The sequence below is a fragment of the Tiliqua scincoides genome, chromosome 1, assembly GCF_035046505.1.
Source record: "Tiliqua scincoides isolate rTilSci1 chromosome 1, rTilSci1.hap2, whole genome shotgun sequence".
NCBI lineage: Eukaryota > Metazoa > Chordata > Lepidosauria > Squamata > Scincidae > Tiliqua > Tiliqua scincoides.
This window is the reverse complement of record NC_089821.1, coordinates 232,687,700-232,708,826: the sequence shown is the minus strand read 5'-3', so window position 1 is coordinate 232,708,826 and position 21,127 is coordinate 232,687,700. Positions and strand designations below refer to the sequence as shown.

Below are 21,127 nucleotides of genomic sequence, written 5' to 3'. Positions count from 1 at the left end.
GCAGTAAAATTTGGGGCTTTATAAGGTAAACAGACCTAATGGAAAATACAATGCCAACCCTGAATGTTTTCTGTTCATCTGTTTGTCCCTTTTGATTTATTTCAACTTCTTGTACATAAGACTTTGTTAACAACTTTATGTTCCATGTACTTTTTTGTTAACAAGATGTAATCAGTTGAAAAAGGCACATACATTTTATCTGAAATGTGATTTTACCATGTTTATGTTGGTTTATTTTTATTGTCTCCTAGCCATACTACTAAGCTACTAAGCCTCTTCTGATGTAAATATGATTTTTCTCTGAGTTAGGTAATTCTTGCATCTTTATAAATGTGAGTTGCTTTTCTTCTACTGCTCATCATTAACATAAATTGTAGAATACTGACATAGTACTGTATGTAACTGTGTCCCATTTTTTTAACCAAATTTTCTTTCTGTAACATCAGTACTAAAAATTGTTATCCTTTTCATCAAATTAATAAAATGCAGTAGGTCCCCAACTTGCATAAGGGTTCCATTCTGGACAACCTTACGTAAATCAACTTTTATATACTGTATATCGGAGCTCTTTTTGAGTATGCACAGCTCCATGGAAAGGTTTGGGATGACTGGGGAAAAGCTGCACAAAGAGAAGGTAGGTGGGAGGATTATTATGCATGTACTGATTGAGCAGGGAAAGGATAGGTCTACAGTTTTTGTATCGAATAAGGAACTACTTAATGGAGTCTAGTATTTCATGTTTCCATAATATTTTATTAATTTTGTCTGGGTACCTTGTAAGTTGTTGCAGTGCCCCCTGAGCATTGTACAGTACGGTATTGTGTGATGTTCAGGGCTGGTTCAGCAACTTCACTCACAAAGAGACTAGACAAACTTTATAAACCTAAACTTCTCTCCTAGAAGAAGATGATGATGTACAGGAGGTACAGACTGTACCTCCTAGAAGAAGATGATGATGTACTTGATGATGTACAGGAGGCAGACTGTACATCATCAAGGCCATCATCTTTGGGAATGGCAAAGTGGGAGCTGAGGAAGTGGAAGGCTGTGGTAGTGTGGAAGGCTTGGGTTGTTCAACCTTTCTTTCAAACTTATCAAAAGATGACTGGGTAGTGGCCTTTTTGTCCTCTTTATAGTAGGATAGCATAATTCTTCTTTTGACTTTTAAGGATCTCCTCACATTGGGTCCATCCTCTCAAACCATGCCATCACTTGTTGCAGTCTCCCTGCATGCAAGTGCCATGTCCCCATCACAAAGCATTGTGGCTCCTCCTGGAGGTCATCAGACTCAGCTGCCTTTTCTTGGCTGCCTCCAACTCTATAAAAAATTCTTTTGATAACTGCCTAGTGAGACTGTATTTAAATTGTGAGACAATTAAGCAATAAGAACACATGAGAAAGAGGGTTTTGCTGCATGATGATGGCTCTGCTTGGTCATTATCTTTTGTGCTTACTGAACTATGGCCCTAAGTTTATGACCAAGTGTAATGCACATAAACAGCATGTTTATTGTTATGGCTTATGAAATGCTTTGCATAACATCAAAATTACATAAATTGAGACTTGTGTAAGTTGGGGACCTTCTGTAGTTTAAAAATATGCAGGGAAATGGAAGACATCTGTTATAGTTTTGATTTTTTTTTCCTGTGCTTTAGTAGACAGACTGACCAAATTGATGGGCCTCAATGCGTGTCTCCACTTGGTTTAATAAAAAGAAACTTTCTTAATAATAATATGTATTTATGTTTGTTTTTTCAGCTAGTTGATCGTGTATTTGATGAAAGTCTGAACTTCAGGAAGATTCCTCCAGTAGTAAATGCAAAAACAGTAGATGGGAACGGTCGGCCTAATGATCCCAAACCACAACCAACTGACATGCCTGAGCCCCCCACAATTACACGTCGACGAACCTGGAGTAGGGATGAAGTAAGTAGCCACTATTCTAGAAATATATTTTGCTTTTCAAAGAGCTAAGATCCAGAGAGCCACTAACTTACCTGTCTTTGGCAAATAGTTAGAAATCACTTAGGGGCAAGTTGCTTCTTCCACTGTTAAGACAAGCGTAGAGTGTGATAAATGGATTCTCCATTTTGCTAATGCTGCTACCATGGGATTCTTCTATCCTTCTGTGTAGAGGCAGAGTCAGTGGGTTAGTAATGACTCTCCCAGTGCCTTGGCATCATGTCACTTCTCCCACTCTTATCCCCCTTGCCCCTTCTCCCATACCGTTCCTTGCCTTCTAAGGCCTCCTCCTATCTTTTCCTCCCAGTGCCTTAACAGACATGGCAGTGCTGTCAGGGGTCCCTGCATTATAATTGGGCTCTCCCAGCTCCACTCTTTCAGCAGTACCATTTCTGCCCATGCATCATTTCGCAGCTCAGCAGCTGAGAGTAAGTGATCATGGTACTGGGCATGCCAGTTATCATGCATATACAGGTGGGCCCCTGTATCTGCAGGGGTTCCATTCTTTCTCCCCCCCCCCCCCCACACACACACAGATATAGAAACCATGGATAAGGGGAGGACACCTGTTGGGTATGCGGGGGTTGCTATCCAATTACATTACCTTTTGATTTATTATAGAAGTGCTTGCAACACTTTGAAGGAATGAATGTGCAGGCTTATCTGTAGAACTCCTGCTTCCTGTTAGTCACTCTCTAGCATGCAGGCTTATACCAGATTCACAGATACAGGGCCCCTGTATATACAGGCCCATGTTATGTGCAGATTTCAGTATCTGCAGGTCTCCAAACCCATGGGTTTGACCCACTCGGATCCTCCGGAGGCAAGGGGATCTGTGCCTCTGGGAGGAATTAGAAGGTCACGTCTAGTTTTTTTTTTTTGTACAGGGCCCCCAAACCCACAGATTTCAGTATCCACAAGTCTCTTTATCTGTGTGTGTGTGGGGGGGGACCTGGAATGAAACCCCCACGGATAATGAGGGTGGCCTTGTATTCCATTTTCTAGATTAAGGCTAAGTACAGGCACTTTGAGGTAAATTTCCATAGTGAGACCTACTTCTGTGCAGGCACACTTAGAATGACAGTAAGTTCTGATGAAGTAGTTCAGTTCTGTTAGGTAACATTTTCTCTGGAAGGAGTTCAATACTTCATTCTTCATTTCTTGTCCTTAAGAATTTAAGCCTCTGCTTTAGAACTGATTTACTGAAAGAGTTGGATCTAACTGGATTCAATACAAATAGTGCTTCTTAGAAACTGAACTCCTAATCCTTTTCTTGAGGCTACTGTAGAAAGTGTTACTGTTCTGCTGTATTTAAAATTCTTAAATCTAAAACATCAGTGGCCTTGGATGTAAATCCAAAAAGCAAACAACTTGGTTCCAAGCATCCAGGGTCTTGTTCTTGTATGAAGTGTGTTTTATTTGTCACATTTGTAGTCCATTTTTTCCTCCTGGGATATCAAAGTGGTTTACATGAGGCTATTCCATTTTACCTTTGCAAGAATCTTGTAAAGTAGGTTAGGCTAAGAATCATAAAGGGCCCAGATTCACACAGTGAATTACATCCCTGAGTGGGGCTTTGAACCCTACATGTTCTTAAATTGACTTCTTTAAATATTGTCGTGATATGGCATTTTGCTTTTGCTCAAGTGTAGAAGAATGTACTACTGGCATATTTCAGTATTACAGAATTATGTAGAATTGGCATATTAATTGCATGTGTTTTAAAATGTAAAATTCAGATGATTATAGAAAATCCTCCCATGACTACGCAAGGGGCAGCTCAGATATCCTGTTGCAGCTCAATATTGCCACAGTACAAGGGGCCCCCATATCCACAGATCCTATATCCGGAGATTCACTTATCTGTGGATTGAATCCATGGGGGCCCCCACGCACCCCCTCTGAAGCTTTGTACACCCCCTCCTAATGCCTTATAAAGCTTAAAAAATGTTTTTTCAAAAAACTGAAAGTCACAGGTTTTTTACTCTTACAGTCAGTCTGAGCCTGGCAGAGGCCATGGATAGACATGTGCAACCTCTGCTGGGCTCAGAAGACCCTCCAAAGGTGAGCGGAGCGGAATGGAGGGTCGGGAGATTGGGGAGGTGTTTGCCTTATCCAGTGTTTCACTTAACCACCTGGGGTTTTGGAACAGAAACCCCATGGATACGGGGATGCGCCTGTATTATTATGAAACTATTGATGATCAACAAAGATGTATTTTTTTTTCCAGTGAATAGTTGTATTTTCTTCCAAAATATTTCAGGTTATGGGAGATACCTTGCTGTTGTCCTCAGTCTTCCAGTTTTCTCGTAAGATTAGACAATCCATAGATAAAACAGCCGGTAAAATCAGGTAACTTCTGTCTTTCATAAATAAAATGCTTCTTGTTCCTACAAAAATTCTTAGAAGATTGATGTTTGCTTACATCAGCCATTTTCAACCTTTTTCAGCTCATGGCACACTGACAAGGCACTAAAGTTGTCAAGGCACACTACTAGTTTTTAATTACATTATTATGTTACAATTAATTTAATTAATATAACTAAGGGCACAAGCCTAACCAGGTCTACTCAGAAGTAAGTCCTATTTTGTTCAGTGGGGCTTACTCTCAGGAAAGTGTGGTTGGGCTTGCAGCCTAATACACTGAGGGCACAATCCTAACCAGGTCTACTCAGACGAAAGTCCTATTTTGTTCAGTGGGGCTTACTCTCAGGAAAGTGTGGTTAGGATTGCAGCCTTAGATCATTACATGACAATGAAAAAAAATTCCCAAGAAGCCTGGAGAAGAAGGTGTATGTGGTTTCTGGAAAGGTTTTGAAGCAGATCTGTTCAAACTGTTATCAACTGATATGCTCTAAGATGCCAGGAGGGGCTGGTAAAGAGAGATGAGACGAGACTGAGCATACTGAAGAAATGGGGGGGGGGGTGAGGGCCAGTGAGGAGATGTGGCTGAAATAAGTGCAGGATTCACTAGGGTGGGGGGGAGACAGAAAGAGAATGGGAGGCAACTGATTTTGAACTTTGGAAGGTGGGGAAGAGGGAGGGGTGGGGAGGGGCAGTCAGAGGGGTTAACTGCAGTGATGATGGGGGATGTGTGTGCAGGAGGGGAAGAGGTAGGGTGGGGGAGAAGAGAAAAGCATCACTTGCCTGCTCATTTATTCAAGAAAGAGTGCGACCAAGCCTCTGTATGTCTACTCAGAAGTAAGCCCCATTATAGTCAATGGGGCTTACTCCTAGGTAAGTGTGGATAGGATTGTGACCCAGCACCCTTCCTGCCAAAGCCTTGTCAGTGGAGGCAAGGCAGGGAGGGTCACTTTGGGGCATTGTGGCAAGGAAAAGGGTTTCTCCAGGATCCTTTCCAGCTGCTTCTGGCTCCTACCTGCCTTCAGGCTCACTCTCACTCCCTCCTCGCTCGCCACTCGCCCTCACTCCCTCCACGTTCTGCTGGCAGCTCTTCCAGGCTCTTCTGGCTGCCTGCCCAATCAGCGCATGGGGCAGGCAACAGCAGGAGCGTCCAAGCCCCTGTGCGGCTGCTCCTTGCTGCTCCTTTTTCTCCTACTGCTGCGCGTGGCTCTGAGCAGCCGCTTCTCCCATGTGCGCTGCTGCTGCTGCCGCCACCTGACTCCTTGGCTCCGCAGCACACCTGAGGCAGCCTCATGGCACACTAGTGTGCTGCGTCACAGCGGTTGAAAACCGCTGGCTTACATTGTAGTTCAGGTTTTACTGAAATCAGTAGGAAATTCTCAGTTTTCTTTATCCACTATAAATCGGCCTCTCTTGCCTCTCTAAACTTGTATGTTTTATTGAGCTATGTATTTGGATTTGAATTTCAGTGTTCTGCTTTGTGCAAGTTGTTGAAGAGAGGGCACAGTTAAATTTGCAGGATTTCTTGCTGCAGCATTATCCTTATGATGCCATCTGTGGCATACATAGTTAGCAAAGTATTTGTACTATTTAAACCAGGGGTGCTCACACTTTTTTGGCTCGAGAGCTACTTTGAAACTCAGCAAGATCTCCCAACCCCGGAGATCTACCAGAGTTTTTTTACAATGTTCGCGCCATCATAACATATAACATTTATGTGTACAATGTATGTTGGTGTACCTTGAGCCCCACTGAGTATAACAGGACTTACTCCTGAGTAGACATGCCTAGGATTAGGCTGTGAGGCTGCAATCCTAGCCACACTTACCTGGGAGTAAGCCCCATTGAGTACAATGGGCCTTACTCCCGGCGTTTCCTCCCAGAGGCACCTGAAGGGGGGGGGTCGGCACTCCACGATCTACTCATTTTGCCTCGCGATCTACCGGTAGATCGCGATCCACCTATTGAGCACCCCTGATTTAAACAGTTTGATTCTGAGGAGCAAGTCACATTTGGGATTTCTATTGGAAGGAGTCATCTAAATTTTTCCCCCTAACAGAGGGCTGACTATCGGCTATGTGTGATGAGGAAGCAGAATTGTGGCTGCTACTGTGAGCAGTTATTCCACGTCTGGGGCCACAAAAGCTCCATGCCTGTGTGTCTCAACTGCATAGCTCCCACACACACAAAATCCAACACATGGAGGCTTGAATCACAAAGCTAGTTCCTAGTCCTTGTGTGGGATATTGAGGTAGGATTTGAGCATATATGCCTTAGAGATTTTAATGTGTATACCCTTCATTTTGAAAACACTCCTACATGGATATTCAGCAAACAGGAGTCGCAGGATACTTGACAGGAGTGTGAGGTAGGCGTGTGACCCCCGTTCATAGGTACAGTTTCTCAAGTTGTATGTGTGCATCTTGGGCCTCAGCAAGATGACATTATGTTTTGCAAACTGTCAGGAGTAAAACAGAGTTTTCAGTAGTTCATGACCCAATATTACCAGACTAAAAATGGATTAATGTGCATCTGTGATTAGGAAATAAGGAGGTGTGAATGAAATTAGAATTTTCCTGTTTCTAACATCTGGGCTTTTAATTAGTCTTCCCACTTTGCAAAGTAGCATTAATAACTTCCTCTGCTATTAATAACACAGCTATAAGTTACTAAAGTTACGATGTGGTGTTTTAAATCCTGATTCCATTTGGAAATACAAAGAAAACTTTGAATGCAAATCTTTCCACTGTTGTAATAAAGAGTTTCTTTCCTCTTATGATCAGATCTGCTCTCGCCAAATGTACTGTTCTTCTATCAAGATTTTTCAAAGCTATCCTGTCTTACAATTTTGCATTAATTCTTTCTGGTCTCCTTTCTGTTGCTGTCTTCTCTCTCTCATCTAAACCAGTAAAATCTGTCACCAATCCACCTTCGCATTTTCAAAATTCTCTGTATTAAAAGGAAATAAAAATGAAGGCACTTTTTTAAAGTACTCAAAGCCATTCCCATAAATTAGCTTAATAAAATTTACAACTTTCAAAGCTGGAGGGAGTGGTATTAGCCCCATTCTACAAATATGAGAGACTGAACCTGAAAGAGCATGGCTAGATTTAAGGTTACAATTTATAGTGAGCTTACCTTGAATTTCAGCTCATTTTTGAAACCTCTGTTTTTCATCAGCTCCCAAAATAAGATCATATTTAACAAGCTAGTTTGCCACAGGTGTTTATATTGTAAATAAGGTTTCATGTATTTTGACATTAATAAAATACTTGGAAATTTTTGGATACTGGATCTTATTTGGAAGCCCTTATTCAGTAACAGTTCTCAGCTTCTGCCATTTTTACTGTTTATAGTAAAATAGCTCTTCTAGATGTGGTAGCAGCTGTCTTTCTACCCAAACATGCCTGCATAGAAATAAATCTAAATGGGAGGTGCAAAACAGCATCTATAGTGTACCCCTAATGCTCAGTTCCAAACATATTACTAATTATGGATACTCATGGTCAGGAGTCTGGGCCAGGGATTCCTGTCATCCAGAAGAGAATGTTCCAGACCTTTCCTTGTAGACTAAACAGTCTATGCCAGTGGTTCTCAAATTTACCTGGGTCATGACATCCCCACGACATCTTCTTCCCAACTCACCTGGCACCACTATCTTGGATCTTGTGAGATCCAAAAAGGCGGTGCCCAAATCTCATGAGTTTTTGTGAGATCTAAGATGGTGGCACCCTGGGAACAAAGAGAAGGGACTACCAGGGACATTCCTGTAAGTGATCCATGACACCCTAAGGCAGTGATTTTCAACCCTTTTCAAGTGTCCATCTGTCAGCTCACTAGTTGACTTGGCTGACTAAAAACTAGGTAGGCAAGCTAGCAAATGTGGGAGGAGTGAGCTTAAGCAAGTGCATGTACTCTTTGCATGTACGAAAGGGGCCTTTTGCTATTACCCCTGAATTCTCCATTCTGGTTTGTTTCTTATTCTTGACCCTATTATTAATGGAAGACTTAAAAAAAAAATCCAATCTATTTGGCATGTTACTTTGTAAAACACCTTATCCACAGTGGCACCAAAGCAAATAATCAGATCAGTTCTCTAATATTCTACTATCTGTCTGTTTCACCAAGATTCAGAGCTGGAATTCTCATTTCTGATTTGCTTGATATATCATTCCTCATGCTCGCCAAAGATAGGAAATACAATCTCTGTGGTAGGGTGAAAAGAGGGGAGGGTTATGTGGTACAAAAATACCAAGTAAACTTTGAAATATCAAATATCATAAAATCAATATTATAAGTGGACAGCAATTTAAAATGCTGGAAACAACAAAGAAGCAAATTCTGACCCATAATGGTATTTCAATCCATAGAACTAGATTTCCTCTGACATCTGGCTTCTGAATGACTGAGTACTCAGTTGTAGAACACATGCTTTGCTTTGCATGAAATCCCATGTTCAATCCTGGTACCTCCAGTTAAGTCTTGGTTAGCAGGACCGGGAACGGCCTCTGCTGAGACTCTGGTGGTGGTATTAATATTGATGATGATACTATCATCACTCAGTTTAGACGGTACTATACTCACATTAATGCTTTTTCTCACAGCGAGGAAACTTTTACCACAGCTCTGGTTAATGCCATGGCTGTGCTTAACCTATATTTCCCTTTATATTAAGGTGTATGACTAGGATGCTTTATAAAGCAAAGAACTCGTTTTTAGATCAGTCTTCATTTGTGGTTTTTCTGGATTTTTAAGAGCAAACTATGATTGTTTAAAATGAACTGGTTTGTATTTCTGCTGCACCTACAAGTAGAAGTGCAGGTACCACTCAAGACTGCAGGTACTTATGGGTATTTTGAACAGGATTTAGTTAGAACTTTCAAGATAGCTGAGCAGCATTTATTTTTGCTGAATTGTATAGCTTTTTGTATCAAATAGCTCATATTGCTCCTCTGTGCTTCTTGGCTATAGAGTATTATTTAAAGACAAAGATCGGAATTGGGAAGATATTGAAAAGAAACTGCGAGCTGAAAGTGATGTTCCAATTGTGAAAACCTCAAGCATGGTATGATAAGAGAATTTTTTTTCCCCGTTTCCGTTCACATAGGCATGTTGAAAAGTGGAAAGGCTCCATAATCTTTGTAAACACTTTAGAGAACCTTTAAGTCACTAAAAACATAATGATGAAAGATTTTTACTTTGTTTTTTGTTGACTACAGTGCAAAGAAATAAGCATGCATGCTGAAAATGGTGGTAACCATTTCTCCTAGACAACATTTTGTCGTATGTGTTAGTTTAGAAAATGAGCTTGCACCAGCTTATTTGGTATGAGGCCAGTCCTTGGTTTTCAGTAATTTAAAATGTAATTTAGTCCCATCCATAAACCCTTATTGGCATTAAAAACAATAAATAACACAGTGGCCAACACAGTGGCTATGATACCAAAGAGAAAGTCACAAGGGACTATTAAGGAAAAAAAGGGAGTAAACAAGGGAGGGACATGGGATCAAGGTGGGGGTTTTAACTTGGAAACTACAGAAAGAAACTCTGCTACTGCGTTGGTGGTAGCCACAGAGTTGTCACCCAGAAGGACAAGTAAAGGTTCGGTAGAAATACCCAAAAAAGGAGACCAGAAGGGTTTCAGGTGTGTATCTCGGAGGGATTGATGAGCTGGGCAACAAAGTAATATGTGGTCCACTGTGTCTGGTTCTAGGGAACAGAAAGGGCATAATCTGTGGTCACACAGGATATTGGAGAATCTGCCTTTCAGAAGGCGTTTGACACGGTCCCTCACCAAAGGCTACTGAAAAAACTCCACAGTCAGGGAATTAGAGGACAGGTCCTCTCGTGGATTGAGAACTGGTTGGAGGCCAGGAAGCAGAGAGTGGGTGTCAATGGGCAATTTTCACAATGGAGAGAGGTGAAAAGCGGTGTACCCCAAGGATCTGTCCTGGGACCGGTGCTTTTCAACCTCTTCATAAATGACCTGGAGACAGGGTTGAGCAGTGAAGTGGCTAAGTTTGCAGACGACACCAAACTTTTCCGAGTGGTAAAGACCAGAAGTGATTGTGAGGAGCTCCAGAAGGATCTCTCCAGACTGGCAGAATGGGCAGCAAAATGGCAGATGCGCTTCAATGTCAGTAAGTGTAAAGTCATGCACATTGGGGCAAAAAATCAAAACTTTAGATATAGGCTGATGGGTTCTGAGCTGTCTGTGACAGATCAGGAGAGAGATCTTGGGGTGGTGGTGGACAGGTCGATGAAAGTGTCGACCCAATGTGCGGTGGCAGTGAAGAAGGCCAATTCTATGCTTGGGATCATTAGGAAGGGTATTGAGAACAAAACGGTTAGTATTATAATGCCGTTGTACAAATCTATGGTAAGGCCACACCTGGAGTATTGTGTCCAGTTCTGGTCGCCGCATCTCAAAAAAGACATAGTGGAAATGGAAAAGGTGCAGAAGAGAGCGACTAAGATGATTATGGGGCTGGGGCACCTTCCTTATGAGGAAAGGCTACGGCGTTTGGGCCTCTTCAGCCTAGAAAAGAGACGCTTGAGGGGGGACATGATCGAGACATACAAAATTATGCAGGGGATGAACAGAGTGGATAGGGAGATGCTCTTTACACTCTCACATAATACCAGAACCAGGGGACATCCACTAAAATTGAGTGTTGGGCGGGTTAGGACAGACAAAAGAAAATATTTCTTTACTCAGCGCGTGGTCGGTCTGTGGAACTCCTTGCCACAGGATGTGGTGCTGGCTTCTAGCCTAGACGCCTTTAAAAGGGGATTGGACGAGTTTCTGGAGGAAAAATCCATTATGGGGTACAAGCCATGATGTGTATGCGCAACCTCCTGATTTTAGGAATGGGTTAAGTCAGAATGCCAGATGTAGGGGAGGGCACCAGGATGAGGTCTCTTGTTATCTGGTGTGCTCCCTGGGGCATTTGGTGGGCCACTGTGAGATACAGGAAGCTGGACTAGATGGGCCTATGGCCTGATCCAGTGGGGCTGTTCTTATGTTCTTATGCCAGAATGAACAGCTGAGGGAAAGATGTTAAATCTCGGGAGCATGAATGCTCTTCTCTTAATAGCGTTAATTAGATTACTGAAATAATTAAAAGGGCGACCTAATGAGGGGAGGAGACCAAAAACCGAGAACAGGTGGGGTTAAGAGTGGAAGAGAGTTGGTTAAATTCAGATTCCCAAAGTTTGGATTTAATGATTGAATGGGCCCTATGGAAGTTAATATCTGCGAGGGATTTGGGGGACAAACCTAATGATAATAGCTTGAGATCCATGAGTTTGAACCACTTAGAAAGATAAGAAAGAGGGACTCAGAAGGAATGTTTAAGTGTAGGCGAAGCCAGAACTTGAAAGTGAGGGGAGGTGGATCCCTAGTTCAAGCACAAGGGAAGATAATCTAATTAGCTTGGGAACCCCCAGAATTTGTTTGGGGAAAGAGGCTGCCACTTGGTCCAGATCTTGGTTCACAGCCTCAATCCAGATGGGGGCACCGTACAACAGTTGGGAAAGAATTTTAGTTTTAAATACGTGGAGAGCAGCGGGGACGTATTGGTTGCCACTAGAATAACGAAAACGAGCAATAGCATTTAAATGAAGTGAGGATAAGGACATAGCAGATTTCCTATGAGGGAGCCAGCTGTGACGAAAGTGAAAGGTAATCCCCAAATATTTAAAAGTTTGAACCTGTTGAAAAGAAAGATTGCCTATCTTCCAAGGGAGCGAGGTCCAGGATTTAGCAAAAACCAAGATTTTGGTTTTCTCAGAATTAATTGTTAAATCATTAGATAGGCAATAGTCTTGGAAGGAAAACAATAAGCGGCGTAGGCCCAGTCTTGTGACAGACAAAAGGACTGCGTCATCTGTATAGAGAAGAATGGGGAGAGGGACACCACTGAGAAAGGGAGGGGAATTCTGACCACTGGATAGGTGAAGGGGTAAATCTGCCAAAAATAAGTTGAAAAGTAGAGGAGCGAGTATACAACCTTGGCAAACTCCTTTGTTGATGGGGATTTTGTTGGAGGTGGTACCCAGGCCATCAAGACGAACCCTACAAAAATTAGATGAGTGGAGATGGCGAATTAAAAAAAGTAGATGGAGATCTATCCCGCAGCTGGCCAGTTTGTTCCACAGCATGGCCCTGTTAATAGAATCATACGCTCCGCGGAGATCTATAAAAGCCGCGAAGAGTTTGGCACCATGGTGGACAGAATATTTCTTGGCCAAGTAGGAAAGCAGAAAGGCATGATCGACAGTAGAAGCACCTGGGCAGAAGCCAATTTGTTCTCTACCCGGGAGGGCTTTGGAAAGACCCCAAGATGATAATCTGATGAGTAAGTATTTAGAGTAAAGCTTCCCTATGAAGGAAAGAAGGCTAATTGGTCTGTAATTCCTCGGAAGGCAGGGATCACCCTTCTTAAAAATAGGGACGAGAGTTGAGGAAAGCCAGGAATTTGGGAAAAGACCAGTTTGGTTAATTAAAGTAGAAAGGTTGGATAGGGGTTCCGACCACCATGAGGGGTTGCTGGTTAAAATTTCGCACAGAATATCATCGGGGCCGGGAGCTTTCCCGGGTTTCAGAGTATTAATCAGCTCTACCACCTCATCTGGGGTAACGGGTGGCCATTCCGGGAAGTTTGAGGGGGTAAGGGTAGGGGGGTTCACAAGAGTCAGTAGCGGAGAAAATTTCCGAGAAATGGGCTACCCAGGCAGACGGAGGGATAGGGGGAGGAGCATTACTAAAGGGAGGCAAGTTAGTACGGGTAACTAAAGACCAAAAAGATTTATGGTTATTACATAGGATTGCATCATAGAGACGCAGCCATTTGTGCTGAGCAAAAGAGTGTTTTTTTTCCAGAAGAATCTGGCAACATTTCCAGATTTAGTCTTGATATGAAATTTGGTTTTACAACTCATTTTTTCTCTTTCTGAAGTTAAGTTATTGTAATTTTATTATTATTTTATATAATATTTAACATGTTGAACTGTGTGTGTGTGTGTGTGTGTGAGAGAGAGAGAGAGAGAGAGAGAGAGAGAGAGATGAGAAATTGGCATCAACTTTATGGTAGTATGCATACAGTGATGTAACGTGGAGGATTTTTACCTTAATGATAGCTAATGCTTCTATTCCTACAGGAGATATCTTCAATATTGCAGGAGCTGAAAAGAGTTGAGAAACAACTACAAGGTATTTCATATTTTCTACTGACTTCAGTAAAGTCATTGTTGGAATGTTATTATCAGGCTTTTAATTTTGTTTGTTTGCTACATCCTTAATTGAAATAAATTCGAGTGTTGTGAGTGTTGACATGCAGGTGGCAAACAGAATGAACTTCAAAACCAGGTAGGGAGTCGGTAATCCATCCTTCCACATACACACCTAGATTAGTTACTTGCTTTTCTCCAGGCATTACTATGTGCCTTAGGAAAACCTGTTGTGTATTTACCCAATGGCCACGTAAATGGTGGATCTCGCAATGGATTGTAACATAAGAAAGATCGCCATGCAGTTTTTTTTTCAACCACAACTCCACAGCAGACCATTCTTCTAGCAGCTGGCAGATGTGTCAGGGGGATTCCTTGCCAATTTCATTTCCTTCCTTGCTTCAGTGACCACAGATACAATGAATGGGGGGTATGAAAGCTGTATGAAGGAAAAAAGTATTCTCAGGAATTTTGACAAGTCTCTGGGAAAGATGAACATGATCTTTCTGCTTTGCTTCCCTCAAGAATCGAGGCCCTCATAGATTCACAAGATGTTTGCTCTGTATTAGTTCCTGCTTGCACTGTGTTCTCCAATATCTTTTATAATTGATAGGTAATATGCTCAGGGAATAAATTATTTTACATATACCTAAGACTAAAGTACCTGTGTATAGTCTTTTGAAATGTCACTTCCACTTCCCAACCACTAGAGATTATTTCTCCCCCTCCCCCCATCACTTTCAAGTCTGTTTTTCTGTTTTCTCTTTTTGACACATTCCAAAGGGCAGGAGTAGTATGTGTAGAACCTGTGCATTTTATTTAGAAAGGACCTGACTGTTTATAGGAACGTTTATGGGCAAAATATGACTAGATTCAACCTTTTTTGATGGCCCCATAATAATAATAATATAACATACAGTATTTATATACCGCCTTTCTTGGTCTTTATTCAAGACTTTATTCAAGGCGGTTTACATAGGCAGGCTTATTAAATCCACGCAGGGATTTTTACAAATTGAAAGAAGGTTCTTTCTTTCAAGAACCACTACATTCAAGGTGTTACACTCCGATCTGGTTTCACATTCTGGCCTCCATCCTCCCACGCTCCGAGCAGATGGAACAGCTCAGCTGCAGCTTGTCAGCTGCTTCAAGGTCGCACGGTGCCGGTGGCCTCGAACTGGCGACCTTGTGGATGTTAATCTTCAGGCAAATGAAGGCTCTACCCTCTAGACCAGACCTCCTGCCCCATGATTAGATCATTAATGCTTCCTATAAGAACATTAGACTAAGGAGTGTGCAAACAGCACAACTTGTGCAGTTATCCTTGAATTATTCTTATCTGTGCTGAGTGCAGAAAACAGATGTATTTCATAAGCCAGTCTGATCTCCTAAAGACAGTCTTTTCAGATACATCGTCTAGAAGCTGTATCAAAAGATGCTTTATCAAGAATTATTCTCTCACAGGGCATGTAGACTTGCCACTTTAGTGAGAAGACAAGCATAACGCCCAAGACAATTTTTGGCTTTCAAACAAGCAGCCATTTTTGAAATCTGACACTGTCACATGGGAGAACTGTACTATAGCAACTCCTGAACTATTTCAGGGTAATGTATGTGTTCAGTTTCTTGCACTGAACTATAAAATAGGCTGATTTTCAATTCTGAAAAAAATGTTCATAAAGGGTGACTGCAATATTTTAAGAAAAGATGACGGTACAAAGAATTTAAGACTGAGTGATCACAGAGTAATTTTGACACACAGACGTGCATGTATTTACAAATCCTGATCTTGATTTTTCACAAACGTCTTTCTCTCTCTGTTCAGTGATAAATTCAATGATTGACCCTGATGGAACACTGGATGCTCTGAGCAATTTGGGATTCACTAACCCTGTACAAGCAGTTCATCCTAAGCAGAAGTCTAGCCCTGTGTCTCAGAGTGCCCATCCTCAGATACAGCCCAACTGTCAACCAGAAACTAGAGCTGTTCGACCCACCATTGCTTCTGCTTCAAGTGAACTTGGCAATGCTGGAGCTGAGCACGATTTCAGCATCCATTTTAATAGGTTCAATCCAGATGGAGAGGAGGAAGATCCAACTTTGCGTGAATGACATAAATGTTGTCAGTACCATTTAGTATTGGATGTGTAGAACTCAAAGAAACAGTCATAACATTGTTCGTACAAGAGTAAAACAAAAAAGCTTCGTAAAACTGCCATTTGCTTTGTTATACCAACTACTTAGCTTTGGATGTCCCACATCTCTTGATCCACTGAGGTTAACATTGGTGCAGACCTAAAAAAGAAGTTTGTGGTGATTTTACGGGCTTTGCAAGCACTTGTTTTGAATATTTTCCTCCATAATGTACTTCGATTTGAGCAGACAGTTAAAGAGACATGCAAGCAAGTGCAAGTCCAGCATTATTAAACTTCTGCTGTGCCAAAAGCTGATCTGTTGTTGAACCTCTTCATTCAAATTTGCGTTAAACGGTTGATTACTTAAATTTTATTCAGAGTGAGAAGATCTAAATTAGGATGTTACATTTGACTATCAGGACACGCTACTATGTAAGGAAAGGCAGGCTTCACAAAGCATTGATTCTTGAATACTGAAAATTTTCAAAGGGTTGTGATTTTTATATAACTTCCTTGCTACATAAATTGTCTTGGGGTTTACAGATCTCAGATATTATGTTTGCACTAAGAAATAGCTGGGAGTGGCAGCTGAGCATATCAATATCAATAGGAGCTAACAATGTTGATGTATATAGAAAACTGATCATAATTATCCTTTAAAAAACAAAAGCACAGTGGTCTGAGACCACTTCCCCCAAGGATCCATTTGGCCGTTACTGATCCTGTTCAATATGTCTTTTTGATTATGATGATGATGATAAAATGTCATATCATTTCTGTCCAAATGTTTGGAACTATGAGACCAGTTTAAATGTATAGCTAAATATTGTTTGAAATCCTCTCTCATGTTGTATTAACAAGGTCAAACACAAAATGCATTTGCAAATGCCTCCTTGAGATTATCATGAGTTGCAAAATTCTTCTTTAGAAGATTTGGAAACAAGAGTAGTAATTTGGTGAGTAGACTCACTCCAGGCTTACAAATGGTTCGCGTTTTCCCATATACTTTCTAGTAAGTCTCTGTCTTGTATGTTCATGAGGATTCTGGAATAAAACTACTAATATAAGCCTTTTGCTTATACTGCTTAATAGCAAAACTATTAAAATATCTCATATAAGCCTATTTACCTTTAAAATTGTCCCAGTAACTTAACATTTGGAAATTATAATATAAAAACAAACAGATTTGTATTTCCAGAACACTGTAATTTCAAGATCTTATGTTAAATGCAACTAATAACTGGAATTTTCTTTTCCTTTTCTTTTGCATCCGTCTTGATATTAAGGTTACAAATACAATTTTGAAGCTTTTATGGAATAATATTTCAGCAATAATCTTATGTGTCACTTGTTTGCCTGTACTTTTCTTTTTAAACTGTACAGGATTTTTGGAAGTCATTGCAAAGTTTGACCAATTAAATATACAAAAACACATTTTGTAGAGATGTAAAAATAAAAAGCCAATAATCCTCTTGTATATTGGATTTAATTTTTTTTTTTTTTGCTTTAAAAATTTAAAAAAAGAAGCCTCTCGTCCACCTCTGTATCCCACTCTGTTAGGAAAACACTAGTTTATAGATACTGTCAAAATTTAACCTGATGAAGAACAAAATAGCTACAGAAAGCAGGAGCAAGGATTTGGGCCATCATAATTCCTTCCTTTCATTTCAGTGCTTGGGAGAAGAACCACAGACACTCCAGTGCGAGGGAAAATGGGAAACGATTATAGGAAAATTACAAACATTTAGGCTCTTCACACAATTTTGTTTGTGTTCTTTCAGACGTTTACAACCTCTTGTGTTCTGTAATAAATGTTTGCATTTACAATGTTCTTATTTGTATACTCCTTATTTATTTTTGTCACATTTATTATGTATGTTATTGTTATAAGCATTTACAACTCCATTTTTAAATAAAGTGTTTCTGGAACTTTATACAATAATTTGATACATGTGTGGCTTAGTAAATGTTCATGATGTGTTTTGAATCAAGTTCAATATTTGAGGGCTTATTTTCTCAAATGTGCTATATGATTGTCTGATAATTTTGCTGAATTTTGGTCAATGTTTGTGCAAAGGACAATAAATCACTTTACATCTATAATAAGTGCTCATACAGAGATCTGTAGAAGCTTTAAAGGTATGCATAAAGTAAGGCAAGGTTTCATGTAGACCAGTGCTTAATTTGGTTAAAAAAAAGCTACAAGGTTTCATGCAGATCAGTGCTTAATTTGGTTAAAAAAACAATTGGGAACCACTGTTTTTTTTGGTTAAAAAAAAGCTACAAGGTTTCATCTAGACCAGTGCTTAATTTGGTTTAAAAAAACAATTGGGAACCACTGTTTTACTGGTATGTAGTTTACAGTGCACTTGCTCTGATAGTGTTTACAAAAAGGTGGTGAAGACCAGAATTTAAAAAAGAATAAAAATGTATCTTATGATCTTTTCCTATGTTTTTCATAAATTAGAGACGGTACAGTTCTGAGGTAACAATTACTGGTAGGTTATTTTTCAGGATCTGGCCTTAGGCAAAATCAGACAAAACTATAGTCAGACACCCCCCCTAAGTTTAACCCCCAACTTATCCGAGGGTCATAGAAAATTCCATGATTGCTGGCTCAAAACCTGCCCTTAACTTATCTGTGGGCTTGACTTATAGGCGGGTGTCTGTGGTAATTTTTGTGGCATATGAAGGATTTATGTTCCACTTTTCAACCAAACAGCACTTCAGTCAGTTTACACTGAATTGAAGAAGTAATTTTTCAAGAAGTAAACCACCAGGTTCCACACACACACATGAATGCAAGTCAGGGGCCCTTGGGTTTGATGCCAGAGGACTGATGGTGCTTTTCCTTCATGTCTTGGAGTTCTCAGACAATCAGCAATCAAAGCAGACTGTTCATTCTTGGCAGGAAGAGGGAGGAACAAGCCCCCTACTGCTGCTCCTTTTGGATACTACCTAAACTGGTACTATGCTACTTAAAGCATTGGAGTTTATATACCTGCTAGATTTGGGGTGTAGGTATACTGTGTAGGTACCCTGGTGAGTTTGTTGTGTAGGTACAGCTTTACTAGCCAACCTTGTTACATGTATCCAGAGATTATAAATTTTCTTATTTCCATGTTACAGTAGGTAAAGAACGTCCCCCATAACCTCTTGTTTAGTATACCCAGTAAGAATCTTAGTATACCCTGGAATCTTAGTTTCCAGGAAGTATACCCTGGAATCTTAGTTTAGTAATGTATGCTTGGCCCTCTTGTCTAGATTTGGCTTAAATCAGATCTTCCATCATGGCTAGATGCTGAATAAGCACTGCAACTACAGGCCATTGTTAGTCTCCCTTTGTGTGAAACTACATCTGTTTTATTTTGCCTGTATTTTCATGTACCTGCAAATAAATGCCACCTGCGTTCTGCAAGCTTTAAGATATATATATATAAAATTTGGCAAGCACTGTAAATCCTTCCTTAAATCTGAAGCTGGTGTGGAGTTTCCACAGCCTAATGTTGCCATCCTATCTGCGCTGTAGCCTGCTCTGTTCTGAGGGGGGAAAAAAAATTCAGCTGAGGTTGAATTAAGTGCTTGTAGTTATATCAGAAAAGTTCATAATTCCTTGGCTTGTAAAAACAAACTTTGATGCCTCAGGATGCTTGCCTGAACATACGAAGGCTGTGTGGCTCCAGCATTGTTCTATGGCTCTGATCATACTCTAGACTGGAAAAGACATCCTTATGCCCGCCTCCTTGCCTACCAGGCTGCTATGATCTCCTCCTTCATCCCCACCACTTGTGATGCATAGATATAACAGGCATCAGGGGACACCTCCTTTCTGTACCTGCAGCTGCTGAAAAGAGAAGATGTTTGGGGAGCTGGAAGAATAACAGAAGGAGGTTGGGATTTGGACAACAACTACAAATCAATTTAAAACATTCAGGGGAAGGAAGAACTTATTCATCATAGCTAGTCCCAAATCCAGTGGAGTCTGGCAGGCTTGACAGTTTTCAAATTACAAGAATAATGAAAAAGATTGAGACTAAAGCAATTGTATACAATAAAAAATACTGCACGCGAATCACTTCAAATAAACCTTTGAAGCTGTGAAGTTTAAAACTAGCTGTGCTCTATTCAACTGCTTATATGACCTGGCACCCTAGCTAGCATGTATAGAAATCAGGCAACATCCATCAGCCACAAGGATCAATCAAAGAAAAAGAACTGAAAATCATCTTGAAAGAAATCAGAAAGCCAAACCATAATATAAGAATGCCATAGGGGCTGTGCTGTCTATAATTTGAAGGGGGGTGGGGTGGGAGAAACAGGCCTAGCCTCAATTTATTCAGTCAAAAATCCAACTCAGCATGTTTGTGCTGTTTCTGCGGTGTGTTAACTTATATTTGAACACAGCTTCTGTTTCATGTTAGCTTCTGTCTGAAAAATTCAGGAAGCTATATGCAAATACAGATCAATGTGCCCAGGGATGGATAGATTCTCTTGGCCTCTTTTTGGAAAGGGGGTTCATTTATCCCAAACAGGAACATGCAAACTGAACTTTTAACTACACTTTGGAAAATCCACTCTCACAACAATACAACATGCTGAACTTATTCAAATTAATACAGAGAGAGGAGTAGGAAAACGGGCTCATACACATTCATGCACTTTCTTTAGGCTTCAATCCTATATACATGTGAATACCATTAAACTTAATGAGGCTTATATTGTATATTGGCAACCTTCAGTCTCGAAAGACTATGGTATCGCGCTCTGAAAGGTGGTTCTGGCACAGCATCTAGTGTGGCTGAAAAGGCCAATCCGAGAGTGACAATCCCTTCCACACCGAGAGCAAGTGCAGTCTGTCCCTGGTCTGTCTCCCTGGCTATGGGCCTTCCTTCTTTGCTTCTGCCTCAGACTGTTGGCCAAGTGTCTCTTCAAACTGGGAAAGGCCATGCTGCACAGCCTGCCTCCAAGTGGGCCGCTCAGAGGCCAGGGTTTCCCACTTGTTGAGGTCCATCCCTAAGGCCTTCAGATCCCTCTTGCAGATGTCCTTGTATCGCAGCTGTGGTCTACCTGTAGGGCGCTTTCCTTGCACGAGTTCTCCATAGAGGAGATCCTTTGGGATCCGGCCATCATCCATTCTCACGACATGACCAAGCCAACGCAGACGTCTCTGTTTCAGAAGTGCATACATGCTAGGGATTCCAGCACGTTCCAGGACTGTGTTGTTAGGAACTTTGTCCTGCCAGGTGATGCCGAGAATGCGCCGGAGGCAGCGCATGTGGAAAGCGTTCAGTTTCCTCTCCTGTTGTGAGCGGAGAGTCCATGACTCGCTGCAGTACAGAAGTGTACTCAGGACGCAAGCTCTGTAGACCTGGATCTTGGTATGTTCTGTCAGCTTCTTGTTGGACCAGACTCTCTTTGTGAGTCTGGAAAACGTG

General features: G+C 41.1%; 1 protein-coding gene across 4 annotated transcripts in view; it reads left to right on the top strand.

Moving 5' to 3' along the window:
• CEP170 (centrosomal protein 170) overlaps window positions 1-17,591 on the top strand; it is a 108,268-nt gene extending 90,677 nt beyond the window's left edge. For all 4 annotated transcript variants that reach the window (XM_066617448.1, XM_066617438.1, XM_066617430.1 and 1 more), the window contains 5 exons: window positions 1,759-1,926; window positions 4,226-4,314; window positions 9,298-9,391; window positions 13,489-13,540; window positions 15,383-17,591. In XM_066617448.1, coding sequence (XP_066473545.1) covers window positions 1,759-1,926; window positions 4,226-4,314; window positions 9,298-9,391; window positions 13,489-13,540; window positions 15,383-15,669 — 690 coding nt within the window. In that variant the 3' untranslated portion in view covers window positions 15,670-17,591. The remainder of the gene's footprint in view (window positions 1-1,758; window positions 1,927-4,225; window positions 4,315-9,297; window positions 9,392-13,488; window positions 13,541-15,382) is intronic.
• Window positions 17,592-21,127: the final 3,536 nt, after the last annotated feature.